The sequence below is a fragment of the Scardinius erythrophthalmus genome (genome assembly GCF_964197995.2).
Source record: "Scardinius erythrophthalmus genome assembly, chromosome: 8".
Classification (NCBI taxonomy): Eukaryota; Metazoa; Chordata; class Actinopteri; order Cypriniformes; family Leuciscidae; genus Scardinius; species Scardinius erythrophthalmus.
The window spans coordinates 38,185,920-38,201,859 of NC_138228.1; the positions used below are offsets into that span (position 1 = coordinate 38,185,920).

General features: G+C 39.1%; 1 protein-coding gene across 1 annotated transcript; it reads left to right on the forward strand.

Moving 5' to 3' along the window:
• Positions 1-1,178: 1,178 nt before the first annotated feature.
• Positions 1,179-14,309, forward strand: LOC308694382 (trypsin-2-like; the record flags this gene model as incomplete). Its single annotated transcript, XM_081371887.1, has 6 exons — positions 1,179-1,271; positions 2,648-2,707; positions 12,944-13,038; positions 13,553-13,800; positions 13,929-14,065; positions 14,160-14,309. 6 exons carry the CDS (start codon positions 1,179-1,181, stop codon positions 14,307-14,309), a joined length of 783 nt encoding a protein of 260 aa, XP_081228013.1.
• Between the last annotated feature and the right edge of the window lie 1,631 nt (positions 14,310-15,940).

Sequence of the window (15,940 nt, forward strand, 5' to 3'; positions counted from 1 at the left end):
CCCAGTGCTTGAGCGGTGGTCTTAGTGGCCCGTAGCGCTAGATCTGTCGCACTTCTGAGGTCCTTAAAAGTGTCTGGGTCAGGGCCTGACTCATCCATGTAGCGGAGGAGCTTCGCCTGAAACACTTGGAGGGTCGCCATGGCGTGGAGAGCAGAGGCGGCTTGACCGGCGGCAGCATAAGCGCTGCTGGCAATGGCCGAAGTAGTTCTGCACGGTTTAGATGGGTGCACAGTCTTAGACCTCCAACTTCCTGCAGTGGGAGGGCATAAGTGTGCAGCGACCGCTTCCTCCAGTGGGAGGAGACACACATAACCTTTTTCTTCAGCCCCGTCAACAGTGGAGGGCGTTGAAGAAGCAGATGAGCGCGTTCGCGCTGAAAAGGGTGCGCGCCAGCTTTTAGTGAGCTCTTCGTGGACCTCAGGCAGAAATGGAGCGGCGCGCTGACGAGGGGCCTGTTGGCGCCCCGGCAGGTACCACTCGTCGAGGCGGCTTCTGGCAGGCTCAGCTGGAGAAAAACCAGTAGAGTCCCAGCTCGTTGACAGCGCGAGACATGACGCGGAAGAGTTCGGCGTCGATGTTCGCTCGAGTGTCAGAAGGGTCTAACTGAGACGGGGGGGAGGGGTCCGCGGAGCCCGACCAATCCTCGTTCTCAGATGCCGCCACGGAACTGCGTCATGCATTAACATCAGCAGAGCCGTCAAAAGAGACGAATCCCGCCGCTTCAGACAAGGGGCGTTGGTCGCTCTGAGAGAACAGAACTGAGAAGAGCGTGGGGGAAGCACGTGGAGAAAAGCCCAGCGTGCATCCGCTAAACTCACCGCGTTCAGGACGCCTCATGATCGCGCCGCTTCTTCCTACAGGGCTCGCGGGGCGCCGAAGACGGAAGATGGGCGGGATAACTCACCGACGAAGCGAGAGCGAGTCTCGAGCGGAGAGAAGAAACAGGCATCCCGTCGCAGAGAAGGCAGCCGCCTATAGTGAGCGCTGACTCGGCGTGCTCAGGGCCGAGACAGGCAGCACACAGAGTGTGTGTCTGTAAACACAAGCAGGGGAAACCCGCAGTATTCACAGATAGAGAGCGGCATTTGAATCAACACCGCGCGCTGTGAAAACAGCGAATTTGCTCTTTTAGGATAGAGAGAAAGAGAAAAAGGATACTCGTCGGATGCCACAGGGAAATGCTCAGCTGGCAGATGCCGGGATGCGAAGCTGTTCCGCTGGACGGCTGTTCAAAGACGAGCGGCTTCTATCCGGAGAGGATCAGCGACGAGGTGAGTCGAAAGCTGAAGGAGATAAAATCTGTCAAATGGCGGATTCTCTGTATATTTATACTCTTCTGTCACGTGCAGTTTCGCGCGCTTGACTCTGGCAGAGTGCCAAGCGCCCTGATTGGTCCACGCTCCTCTGCTGATCCGCCATTGGTTCGTGCAGTTGCTTTGCACAAGCCAATCAGCACGCTCACGCGAGCTTCTAGCTCTCGCATGTGCTGCAGCAATGCGTTTTAAAATAAAGGCTTCAATATTCTCGAGAAAAGGAGTTTTCCCACAGCGTTTGCAACGCAGTACGAGAGAACGTTCTCGTAAGGGAACACAACCATACAAAGACGAGAACCGACAAACACTGAGGGAAAACACTGGGCTTAAATACACTGGGGCTAACAGGATAATTAACAAGGTGATTGACAGGACACAGGTGAAAGACATGACTAATTAGAACATAGGAGAAAACTAGATAACATAACTAAACCAAAACACAGAAACGTGACAGTGTGTACATGATATATTTTAAACTGGCTGCCCATACTTAATTTATAATTCCAATATCCAAATATGATACTAAATCCCACAGGGAAAAGGGGATTTTCTGTTTGTGACGTGTGACGTCTTTGCATTTGAACATTGCACATTTTAAACAGGACAGGCATTAGCTGAATAAACGTTAGCCAATACAAATGTATTTAGAAAACAGTTGACAATGAATAGACAGGAGTCCTGTCACATGACCCAATAATAGCAAAACGAATCACTTATTCTAAAAAGAATATCAGGTAGCCTATAAGTTCGAATAAGACGAATCCGACATACTGTATAATGAGGGCTGTGTCAACGGTAGGCTAAAAAGCGTCCGTCATTTAACGAATTTTAAAAACACGAATGGATAATACAAAATGCTTTCTGACATTTTGACAGAAAAAAACACAAGAACCAAATTTAAACTTAGCCCGTCAATTTTCATTTTACAATTAGCTTCTCTCTCTGTGTGTGCGCGTCCGTGTTTGTGAGAGAGAGCTTGCGCAGCACTGATACAACGGTAGCCTACGTTGTAATCCATAAATAACTAACGCGATAGTTTTCATAGAAAATAAATAGTAACATCAATAGGTACTTTAGTTATTATTAACACAATAACGTAACACATTGCAGGCTACGTTTCTCACCACTGAGAATGAATAAATAAACGCCTGTTTCTCCAGATTCGTGCTTGTCATCCACAAATCACAGCACTTTCATAATCACTAAGCCATAACGATTTAAATTTTATTTAGATTTATTGTTCGTTACTCTTATCTGAGTAGTATTTTAAGATAATCCATGCGATCACTTATGATAACTCAATACAATGTTTCAGCTTTCCACATCCACCCCAGGTCATTTACCTTCAGGAGTTAGAGGTACTGAACTGTCCTGAAGCAGGTACTGTGAAGCAGGTACCAGCTCACCACGCCCTTGGCAGCCCCTGGTATAAAAACATCTTTTTTTGTCGAAACCACTGTAGCGAGTCAGGAGCTGGAATTTGCAAGTATTGAAAATGATCAGGATAGCGTATATTAACATCTAGTTAGCATAGCATTTATATATTTATTTAGCTTCTCCAAACAGCTTGTGCTGAAAAGTGACGCAGTGCCAAACGCTGCTCCTCCTGCATGGACTCCATCACTGCAGCAGCGTCTTGGGGTGCTTTCACACCTACCTCATTTAGTTCGGTTGAATCGCACTAGAGTTGGCTTTGCCCATTGGTGCGGTTCGTTAGGGCAGGTGAGAATGCGGCAATCGCACTCGGGTGCACACCAAAAGCAGACCAAACAAGCGAGGTACGATTTCAGACGAACTCTGGAGCGGTTCGTTTGTGGTGAGAACGTGATCTGACCTCGAACAGAACCAACTGCCAAAGAACTGCGCATTTTTGGACTAAACCAGTTGCCGTAGTCAGCTGTGCTGTGCATTATGGGATGAGGAGAAATGTTTGTTGACAGTTTGGAGTTGTGAGGAGGTGCGGAGCCTGATGAAATTATTAACGTTATTTTCGAGCCACATCCTCGCTTCATTCTCAAATATTATTGTTTTTCTAAAGTGGTGTAGACAAATATAATAAAATATGACCAGGGATACATTCAGCCAACACAGTCGTCTCTCCATAGTAAACAGCGGCGTGTTGTCTGCCGGATTTTCCACCTCTTTGTTTACTTCCAGGAGTTCTGCTGGAATTCTTCTTCTTTTTCTTTGGCTACTTAACAGCGGATGCGGACTAACTTAGCGCACTACCGTCACCCTCCAGATAAATTGTGCCTGATCATCACTATGGCTTACATCTTTGGTAATAATGTAGCCTGCAAGCTAAAAAAACAAACAAACAAAAAAACACCTTATTACCAGACGACCCTGACCAACCTCAGGATTTACAATGTAAAAACCCTTCCCTTTATCTCCCCTATCCCATTTATCTTGCCACAGCTTTTTAACATGTTTTTTAATCATTGACTTAGCCTCTGATTTTGATATTTTACACTTAATAGACACATTTCAAAGCCTGTTTAGCAAACTTGTCTGCCAACTCATTACCAGCCATACCTAGATGAGCCGGAACCCAAACAAACTTTACATGCGTCCCCCCATTTTGAAAACTATGAAGCAAAGTCAGTATCTCACACACAATATAATACCTTTCTCTTGAGTTACCTAATTTAAAATTTTCTAAGGTTGACAACGAATCTGAACATACAACTACTCTTAGTAGTTTAATTTGTTCTACCGACTGCAATGCCATCACAATTGCTATCAGCTCTGCTTAGTACACTGATAAATGATCCGAAACTCTTGCAGAAAACTTAATATCAAACTCTGGTATCACATATGCGATTGCCACTTTCCCTGTATCTGGTTGCTTTGACCCATCAGTAAAGATTTGCACGTACCCATAATAGTTATCCACATACCTCATAGCCATTTGTCCACTATCCCCCTTATAATTTTTAATCTTTTCATGCAAAGTTATATCAGCGTCTGGAACCAGTAGCAGCCACGGTGGGTGCGGTGGATAGACTACAGATGGACTAAATTAAATTATTGCTTTACCTTTTCATGTATACTTGCACTAAACGACTCTCTTTGAATCTTAGCCTTAAAAATAAATAAATAATAATAAATAAATAAACTTATATTCTTTTAATTATACCAGTATTATTAAGAAAAATAAATAAAGCGTCAAGTCTCTCCTTTTTCATACCCTGTTCTTCAAGAATATCATGTATTGAGTTCTCTCCTTCCATTTCCTGCCAGTTTATTCTACTATCATTTTATTTCTCACATACAAAAAGTACATGATTTACATCTTCTTTGTCTCGGCACTCTATGCATAAACCATTACCATTAACTACTATTTCTAAAGTAGCATTCAATCCTGTGTGACCTAATCTAAGTCTGGTATAGACCACTTATTCGTGTAATTCTGTGTAAACTCAGCGAAGTAACCCTTATTCCAGTCACATTCTTCTGTATTTTATGGTAGTGTCTAGCATTAAACTCTGCCTCCCATTCAGTTTGCCATCTTTGCATACTTTTAGATTTAATTATGGATTTGACTTCACCCTTCCCCAGTGGAACTTTAATTTCTATATGTTTATTTTTCAGCATCTTTTTCACAATTTTATCAGCCTCTTCGTTTAATACCTGTATGAGCTGGAACCCAACAAAACTGAATAATGATTCCAAGGTTCCTGATATGTAATAGAAATGTTTAATTTCTATAATCAAATCTTCCCTTGACGAGTGACCTGAATCTAGGCTATGAATAGCTGCCATGGAATCTGTACAAATCACAGCTCTCAATGGTTTAACCTCTTCAATCCACCTAAGAGCTGTTATTATCCCAGTCATCTCAATAGAGTATATAGATAGAAAATTATTTAACCTATAGTATAGCCATCTCTTTTATTAAATTCTGGGATATATATCCCAATCCCGCAATGCCCATTTTGTGGATCTTTTGATCCATCTGTATATATTTTAACATATCCATAGAATGATGTTTTAATATATCCCAGGCAATATGCTGCAAAACTTTGTTCATTTTGATACTCTTTCTTTCCTTCCAGTAGTTTCCTGTTAACCTCTGGTGATGGAAGAATCCATAGGGGAATAGCACTTTGAACCAATGAAGGACCAAATTTCAGTTATTTAATTCCATATTGTTCTGCTATTCTGTTGATGCTCCAACCAAACCCTTTTGATTTTGTTTGATATTCCCAGCAATCATTAAGAACTGAACTCACGTTAATTCTGACCAATCGAAGTGCAGTTATAGAAGTGCGTTCAAGACATCTGGCCAACGAGTGATGTGGATGTTGTCACGTGACTGCATTTTGGTTCGTTTTATCAACTCTTAAACTGATTCGGACCAGAGCGATCAGTGTGGTGTGAAAAGGAACCAAAACGCCTGAAAAATGCTACAAAGTATCATTTTTCGCCCTTGGTCCGGACCAAATTAACCGAACTACAGATGTGAAAGCACCCTTGATGTGAGTGAGCATATATTTTTAGTCACAATTTATGTTCCTTCCTATTAGGCTAAAGTTAATCCTCTGGTGTCGACAAACGCGCTGGCGCGTTTTGCTGGATTTTTCCACATAGCAGCAAAATAGACTTACAATACTCTGTCATTTCAGCCCGTTCTCATCCCATAGCGTCATATACTGACGATTTTGACATTTCGTCTACATCGAACGCACATGGCACCCTTTAGCGTCAATATGAGACGCAGAAAGATATGGACCAGAAGGCGCCTCCTAACCCTAACCCTAGCCCAGACCTAAACCTACCCATAACCAAACAAAGCTCTGTGCGTGTCATATTGACGCTAAAGGGTGCCATGTGCGTTCGATGTATGTTGGTCAATTAGGGTCATACAGACTTAAGAAATATGAAAAAATAAACTGTTAAATGTCTATTTTTTTTTATGTGTTCACTTACAATCAAAACAAAACATTTTGCTTTTGTAAAATAAAGAAAATAAACAGGATGTGCTTTCTGCCTCTGTGTCTCCGTGAACTTTTTTTTCTGGAGCACGTCTCTAACTTAAACAAAACTCAGCAAATACTAGTCACATAGCAATATAAACATTTAAGTCTCTGCTATTAATTTATAGGTCCCAAGAAGGTATAGGTCCCAAGATAGGTATAGAGGGGGCGCAAGGAAGATTTCATCTCTTTGCACTGCTCAGGAACCTGATGATCAAGGTGTCAGCTGTGAGCCAGTGTCTCCATGTTTAAGGGAGTAAACAACTAGCAAGGGAACAAATCAGAGCGGCAACAGTTGTAACTGTGCAGCCTCTAAGATATCCGGACAGCTGGAACACCTGGGGATGGAGTATCAACTCTCTTCAGCAACAAGCTGTCATGAGGCCACCTGACCGGAATTTTTAAAGTGGAAGAAGCGACCCCAGAAGCTGCTGACCCCATAGGAGGAGGTGACGGGCGAGTAGTGATATGTGAGAGAAGCGTATGAGCAACGGTCGCTGAACTGGGCAGTGCATCTTGCTGAGCAGCAGCATCAAGCAAGGAAACTGATACAACTCGAGGCAACTAAATGCCAATGCAGTGTGAGGAAAGCCCAAGCCCTCCTTACTGCATGCCCGTTATACATGGCCCCTAAGCTAGTGTTTAATAGACACTTGTTCTAGGAGCCATTAGCCCAGAGAAACAAAAGGTCTGAACACTGCTAAGGGTTTGGTAGCATACCAGGTTTTGTTAACACAGGGAGCATGCTGCTCTGCCACGGCCACCTAGGAACTTGGTCATAAACCATTATACCGTAAACCATTTATATGCGGCTGCATCTCACATATGCCCCAGCAGCCTCTGAAGTTTATTCAGTGGGACCCTTTCTCACCTCTAAGCACCGACCGGACACATTCCAATTGAGAAACGTGTAAACCAAGTTCACCTCCGTACTGGAAAAAAGCTCCTCAGTCCGTAGACGAGTACTCCTTTCCAGTTGACCTGAAAACCAACGGGCTATGTAGCACTCGAAGTGAGGGACTTGTACAGAGACTTCGACCCCTCAAATGGGGTCTCATAATACATCATAACCTGTCAGTGTCTTTGTCATGACAACTTGACATACACCAATACATCATAACCAGATTAATTATCAAACTTAAGAAACTACTTAGCTTTAAGGGTTAGAATTAAATTCATGACACAGTTATAATGGCCTCAAGACAGCCAATGTCAAAACCAACCACATGACAGTTTAATGTAATGTTAACCCATAAAGCTAAGTATAATTAACTAACTAACTAACTAACTAACTTACTAACTAACTAACTAACGTACAGTCGTCCCAGATCAGTTTTGGCTAAATACATTTATGTGAAACCGATTGGCTTAGGGAGAGTGGGGTGAGTTGTGCCAGTTTTTACTCAAAGTGACTTTAAAGTAAGGCCATGACAGTAATGCCTTCAACTTAAGGATGTACATGTATTTCAGGATGTTGTGCATCCCTGAGAATAATAACTTTGGATCTGAAATAAATAGTTTCAGAAATATAGCTTTTGGGAAAAAAGTGGTCTCATGGCACAACTTGCCCCTGGTGTGGGGTAAGTTGTGCCTTTTGGTGAAATATGTTGGGGTAAATTGTGCCAGTGCTTTCTGAAGTAAAACAGAACATTTTACTGTTATGAACCGTATGCTATATGAAAGCAAGACAAATTCAATACAAAATGACTAATTTAAGGTTTATTTAGATATTGTCACCCTAGAATACCATAGCATGCGTTTTTCCTACTATGGTCAATTGCATAGGGATTTTGTATTGAACACAACTCTGGATCACAGTGTCACAGAGACAAGGGGGCGGGCTCATTTTACTCAGACGACCAATCAGTCTCTCAGGATCATTGTGAAGCTATCAAGCTACGCCCTAGCAACCATTTAGAGCACCATAGCAACACAATATATGATATTTGTGAATCATTTCAGGCAAAAAAGGCTTTGGCAATAGATGCCTGTTGACATAGCACTGTCTGTCAATTATGTAACATAAGAATAAAGTGACTAGGCTAATTTCTAAACATCCTATTGTGACTTAGCCTCTTAAAAACTGAATAAAACTTCTCTTTATTAACATAGTGCAAACTCAAAACTGAAATCAGTGTTAGCTAAATTAAACAAATAGCAGGTAGGCCTAAGTCAAACACTGATGAGGCCTGCCCATCTCCTCACTTCTCAAGATTATCCCCTGTGAGTATGTAGGTCTAGGTGGTCTGGATCTGGCACAACTTACCCCATGCCCTTTGGCACAAATCACCCCAGACCCACAAGTTTGAATAATTAGCATGATCCATCAGTTAAGAGCTAACATCATGCTAACTGTATAGACTCATTGTGTAGCCTACTAAAGCACTAAAACATGTGTGAAATGTTTTCAAACTTGTCTATAATTGTTCAGACACTACAATCAAAAAACGTTAATCATAGAAAATTTACTTTGAAAGGGAAAAAACAGTTTTTTGCACTAAAATGTGCTTAACTCTCATGCCATGTGTCTCTCTTCTTTGGAGGATGAGTAAAATTGATTGCTTTTCAAAATTATGTGGTCACATGACCAAATTATTCTATGGTTTTCCAGAACAAGGGGTGGAACTACTTCCCCCCCTGGCACAAATCACCCCACTCTCCCCTATAAGTATATATTATTTTTCTCACAAAGAAATCGAGGACAGATGATTGGAATATAGGTGTTATTTGTTTTATTTGAAAAATGTTGTTAATTTTATCAAATAAGTGTTATTGGCTTATGGATATTTTTTTTTAACATGCTATTATATATTATATAATATATTTATATATTGTTTCATCTTATGCAAAATTAATATATAAATAGTAGTAAAATAGTAAACTGTATGATGTTAAATTCACTTAAACAGACACTATTGACACTAAAACACTTACAAAAATCTTAAAATTCAATAAACTTCTGAGAGTATACTTCAATGCCTACTTAAAACTAAGAAGTTGACTGAAAAATGAGCAAACTAACAGTATAGATTTATTTGTAGTATGCTATAGTTGCAATATAAAGAAAAACTGTATTGTGTGTATTCAAAGTTTACTGCTGTTACACTAAAGTACACTTAAAGGAGAACTCCGGTCAATTTTAACATTGAGCTAATTTTTTTGTCAATTTGGAGTGCTGTCAATACAGAGAACACAGACAAAAATCGGTTTTGCCAACACCGTGTTATCCTCTTTTTAAAATTTGCACCCTGTTGACTTCAATGGGGCAATATTTAAACCTGCTTTTAGCCTTTTAACATCCTTGATGTGTCATTACAAGTGCACAGGTCATGTGAAGGAATCACTCACATGACCTGTGCACTTGTAATGACACATCAAGGATGTTAAGAGGCTAAAAGCAGGTTTAAATATTGCCCCATTGAAGTCAACAGGGTGCAAATTTTAAAAAGAGGATAACACGGTGTAGGCAACACCGATTTTTGTTGTTGTTCTCTGTATTGACAGCACTCCAAATTGACAAAAAAATGAGCTCAATGTTAAAATTGACCGGAGTTCTCCTTTAAAAGTCTACTTTTATAAACTAAAAAGCCAATTTAGTTCCAAAAAGTATTGAAATAGTATGCGTACAGTACAAGTACTAGGAAAATACACTTGTAAGGGCAAGCAAGCAAATATGTGTGTTTGAGTGTGTAGTTCATGTATTCCCTGCATTGTAGGGACAAAGTAAACATTTTAAAATTAGAAAGTATCATAATAATTATGTTTTTTGAAAATGTTTCACCACAACATGTAAATCCTTTGTGTGTGTGTGTGTGTGTGTGTGTGTGTGTGAGTGTGTGTGTGTGTGTGTGTGTGTGTGTGTGTGTGTGTGTGTGTGTGTGTGTGTGTGTGTGTGTGTGTGTCAAACAGAGACAAACATTTTTACTTCTTTCTTTACTTCTCTAAACTCCACACCACCAAAGACAAAACCACAAACCCAGATCTAGGGGAAGAGATTGGCCAATAGTTTTCCCAGAGGTAGAGTGGTTTTGTTGCAATTGACCTTTTTCACATTTCAGGGTTTCACAGAAGCAGAAGTCGTCAAAGTTGGGTAAACTTCTGTAGCGGTGAATAAGAGACTACATTAAAGATATTTTTTTGTGTGTTATAATTTGCTAAAATTGTAGCTTTAAGGTGTACTTAATTCTGTAAGAATTATGTTTTTCTAGTGCTTTTAATACAATTCAAGCACATCTTTTAGCTAATACATTACTATAGGATTGTCAAAAGAAAGTCAGTCCTTAATTCTTTTTTAAACTTAATGGTACCAGTCTACTTTTCTTTTATTAAGGGTCCCTTTTATTATCATTAATTTAGATTAAGGGTCATCATAACAGACAACAGAATGTTTACCAATCAGCCTGATAACACATCAGTCAGAAACACCGTCTGGCACAAAGGCTTTGGTCTGGGGCAAGAATGGAAGGTAATACATGTCGCTTGTGTTTCATTATGTCTGTTTATCTGATAAACAAAATCCACGCCACATGCATGCGAAACAGAGGAGGCTGCATTTTGAATATTGATTAGTCCTTTTGGGAAATAGACTGTGATAATTAGTTAGGAACCTGATTTTTCAGGTTTTGTCAAAAACAGACCTCAGCTGTCAACAAACATCTCATTATAGCTTTGAACACCTGGTGACTGAAAAGTGTGTTTATGGAGGTGTAAATGCAAAATAGATATTTCGTTGTTTTTTTTTTAAGGAAAAGTTGGTATTTGTCTGTTAAGAAATATTCTGGTTTGTTGCTAGGTGGTTGCTAAGGTGTTTTCAGTGGTGGTTAGCATGTTTCTAGATCATTTTTAGCGTGTTACTAAGTGGTTGCCAAGGTGATCTGAGTGGCTGTTACCATGTTGGTAACTAGGTGGTTGCCAAGGTGTTATGATTGGATGTCAGTGCACTGCTAGTTTATCATTTGCAAGTGTTTTGTCTGGCCAGTTTACACATTTAAACAATTTCAAACCATTCAAGCACAAGAAGATCAAACAACAAAAGCTTTAACAAAGATGCATCTATATTTAATTTATACAGTGAACACTATAGTGTTACTTTACATTTATTACATTTCTGTACTAGAAGATCTTTGTTTATTTGAAACTTTATTGTATTGTATTTATCTATGCTTGTAATTAGTGTATTTGTTCTTATTTTATTACTGACTCTTCATTTGTCTTTAATAATGTTTGAACTTTATTAGTTAAGCTAGTAGTTTTTGCTGTGGTATCAAAGTACTTAAAGAGTGTTTTAAGTAATAAATGGAAAGCAAAATTACACTTGCTGATCCGAAAAATTATCCAATCCGTGACTCAAAAAACGTAATATGAACCGAAGTTCTAAACCGTGAGTTTTGTGATCTGTTGCAGCACTAATTATTTTCGGTAACACTTTATTTTGACGGTCCCTTTTGAACATTCAGTTCAATAAGTAACGTTGCACCTACATCTCTACTAACTCTAAGTGTTAGTACAGTATTAGTAGACTGGTAGGGATAGGGTTAGAACAATTTGACATGTAGTTGCAAAGTTACTTATGGTCAGTAGAATGTCTGTTGGAGGACCATCACATTAAAGGGTTAGCAGATATTAAGCAGACAGTCTACTAATACTATAATGAGAGTTAACTGACATTAGTTGCAAAGTTACTTATAGTCAACAGAATTTTCAAAAGGGACCATCAAAATAAAGTGTTGATTTTGCATCTGTAAGTATTGTAGCCAATCACAGACATGTGAGAATGTGAATGCAACGGCCAATCTCTTATTTATAACCAACAGAGTATAATGATGAAGTAAATAAGAGGTTCATTGTTTGCTTTCTGTATAACCCATTCATAATTTGAATAAAGATTTATTTTTCATGCTGCCAAATACACACTTAATTTCGGGAGTCACAACTGTATTAAAATAAGAGACTGAATCTCAAAAGTGCGATGTTTACCAGTGGACGAGATGAAAAAATTATGTCAAAACAGATTGTTACTTTGTGTGATGTTGAGTCAGGCCATCAGTATGTGCTATTAATTAGATAATTTGTCTTTTATTGAACAGTTAAGAAAACAATAAACTTACTGTACATAATAAAAAGTCTTCACAATCTTAAGTTGTGTGTCACTCATAAAGTAAAAGCATTTTGGTCATCTGTTTTTATACAAGCTTCATACTGTCATACGTCAGCGCTTCCTTCCAACACATTTATTATGACCATGGAAAACTGTATGAAAATAACTGTTGTCTCGCATGCTCATTTTTACTTGTGACTCCTTTGTTGTGATCTTATTGGCTGGTATGGATTCTGTAGGGGTGTTCAAAAGATTGCTTAAAAGCATGAATGCTAATCTTGAACTTTGCAGAAGTGCTCTAAAGCTGTGAGCAGTCCTTCTCTCCTATACTGCAATGAAGATTGTTGTGTTCGCTTTGCTGGTTGTGGCTGTGGGTATGTAGATCTCTCTTATTAGTAATTATTCATGACAATTGTTTGTTTATGCCTACACTGATATGTATTACAGATAGTCTTTAGCATTAATATTAATAAAAGAACAATTCATTTTTCAATAAAGTTTACAGCACAGGTGATAAAATCATTGGAGGTTATGAATGTCCACCCCACTCCCAGCCCTGGCAAGCGTACCTTACGGACGGGTATTACTTGTGTGGAGGATCTTTGATCAATAAAAGATGGATTGTGTCTGCAGCTCACTGCAGTTTCACGTGAGTATATAACTTCCCTTTTTAACCTGTATTTTTAAAAAACATGTTAAAGCTACTTTACCATCAAACTACCTTTTCCCTAAAGAGTACCCTTTTAAGGAATCGATTAGCAAAAGGTTGTTATTGTTTACCATTTCTGAATGTGTATTAAAAAATCATAATTTCTAAAGAAAAAGATAATCTGTCAAAGTTACACATTATGTATAATAAAGATGAGAGTACGTCAGTCTACCAACCATTGGCATCCAGCTCTAATTTTGAATATTTTAGTTTTGAAACAAATTTACATTTGTGTACAGTATTTAAATATGCCTCTTATTTATTTTATTATTATTATTCAGCATACTAATGCAGGATTTTTATTGTCTGCAATTGTCTTGCCATAACCATTATGTCTCTTAGACTAGGTAAAACCTATTTAAGACTATATAAAGACCTGATATGTAGGTAGGCAATATTCTGATAAACATTATATCAAGGCTGAGTAAAATATGAGTTTCTTTTTTTCAAATAGACGCCAACTCGTCATCCACCTGGGAAAGCACAACGTGTCTGTTACTGAAGGCACAGAGCAGCGGATCGATGCAGAGAAGGAGATTCGTCATCCAAACTATAATGATCAGCCTCTTAACAATGATATCATGCTGATCAAGCTGAGAAAGCCTGCCATCTTCAACAAGTATGTAAAGCCGATCCGTCTGGCAACCAGCTGCTCTTCTGCAGGGGAGCAGTGCTTGGTTTCTGGATGGGGAAAAACTGGAGGTGAGATGGCTGAATAATTAAAATCTTCTTACACTTTTATATAATATAGTCAGACATTAAAACATGCATTCATTCATTAGATGCGTAAACGATGACAACTTTTAGCACTGTTCATATTCTTTTTCCAGTTCGCACTGCTTCTGTTCTGCAGTGTTTGAAATTGCCTGTACTCTCAAGTGCGCAGTGTAGGGGAGCATATGGTGCACAAATAACTAAAAACATGTTCTGTGCTGGATTCATGGAGGGAGGCAAAGACTCGTGTCAGGTATGTTATTGACTCAGTCTTCCTCTTTATATGCGTTTTAAATTTTTATACAAACCACAATTTTGTCCTTTTCATTTTCCAATTTTCTTCTCAGGGGGATTCTGGTGGCCCTGTGGTGTGCAAGAGGAAACTGAAAGGTGTTGTTTCCTGGGGTGCAGGCTGTGCTGAACCAGGCTTTCCTGGGGTTTATACTGAGGTGTGTCGATACACTGACTGGATCAAATCCATCATAGCTAATAACTAGCTCTTTGTTCAGCCTGGTCGGCTAATTTTCTGTAATTAAATTCAGTTTGAAACGTGTATGTGTTTCTATCTTTTATTTTTATATGGACATTGTTTTTAAGCATTTTTTAATCAGTTTATCCACACCCCTTATGCTGAGCTTCTACAGCAGCATGGCAAAATTAAGTACCCCATCATATGGGTCTACAATGTCAAATGGAAAACATTCGAAGCCTCAGAGTATTGACAACAAGGTCATCAGAAGATGTAAGTTCTTACATACAGTAGCTAGTCGATGTTATGTCTAAAGGCTTAGCAGACAGTCAATCACATCTGTTGCCTCATATGCACATGCTTTGTATAGTCACAGAAACACTGTGTTGACAGTATAGACTATGTTTCAGCGAGGGGAAAAATGTAAAATAGTGACTAAAAACACGACAATTGTAGAAGTGACCGTTTCATTCTTACTTTTATAGTCTGAAAAGTCTGTTCAGTACAAACTTGACAACAGTCGGCAATAACTATGAACAATGTGAAACGTAAAAGCAAGTTTACCCGTGGTTTAGAATGACTCAGGGATAACTATTGTGTGAAAGCACGTTGTAGTATTGGAAATATGTATTGATTATTTATTTCTATATTTTTCTATGTCTAAGGTAGCTTTTGCAATAGCCATATGAAATTAGGTCTCAGTGAACAGTACAATCTTTGTCAATGTCTGGGGCAAGACAAAATTACAGTGTCATTCAGTCTCAGTTGCTCTACTCTTTATAAATCAACACTTTCTAATAAAACAAATTTATAAACTGATTTTTGGACTGAAATTTGTTTAGATGACAGCTGAGCAATTCGGTTTAGGGCCACTTCCATGGTTATTTGGGTCAGAAAGTCACACCCTGCATCCCAAATGTGCATACTATGCATCCTAAATAATATGTGAGTTTATAAGTGTGTCCCAGCATAAAAAGTCCCCAAATGATCTACTTTTTCTGTTAGATTATCGAAGTGTGGATCTGTGCACACTCTAATGGCTAATATTGCCCACAACCCATTGCGCTTTAGAGGAGGATTCGGTTCAGAATAAAAAACATGGCAGATGTGCACGATTAATGGTTAAGAAGAGAGGTTTAGATAAAGGGGCTTGAATAATCAACATTTAACCTTATAAAAATATTTATTTAATGTTATCTTTGTTATATCGTCTGCAACAATAATGTGCACTTTTATAAAGATCTGTTTGGCTCTTAACTTAAATGCATCATGAAAAAAATATTAGAATAGTTCTCTGCATTAAAGACCTATGACTGGTAGATCAACGTGGTACTTCTTTTCTCTCCAATACGGTAGGAAATTAAATTAAATGAAATTTGGAGGATTTTAACTGTGACAAGATGAAAGGCAAAAGTTGGACGTGAATTGGGCCATTAAGTGAAATCAACAAGGAGGAGGTGGATCCTGAAGAGCGTGACAGGGAACAAACTAGCATGTTTGATTGTGTTGAACTAGATATCACCCTCTAGATATCAGGTCTCTTGAGGAGACCTAAAAGTTATCTACGGAAGATCTTTCCCCATCACCTCCACCGCCAGCATTTAGAGCTCTCTACAACACCTGCGTACACTGGAAGGCCTCTTAGGAACCCTGCTGCCC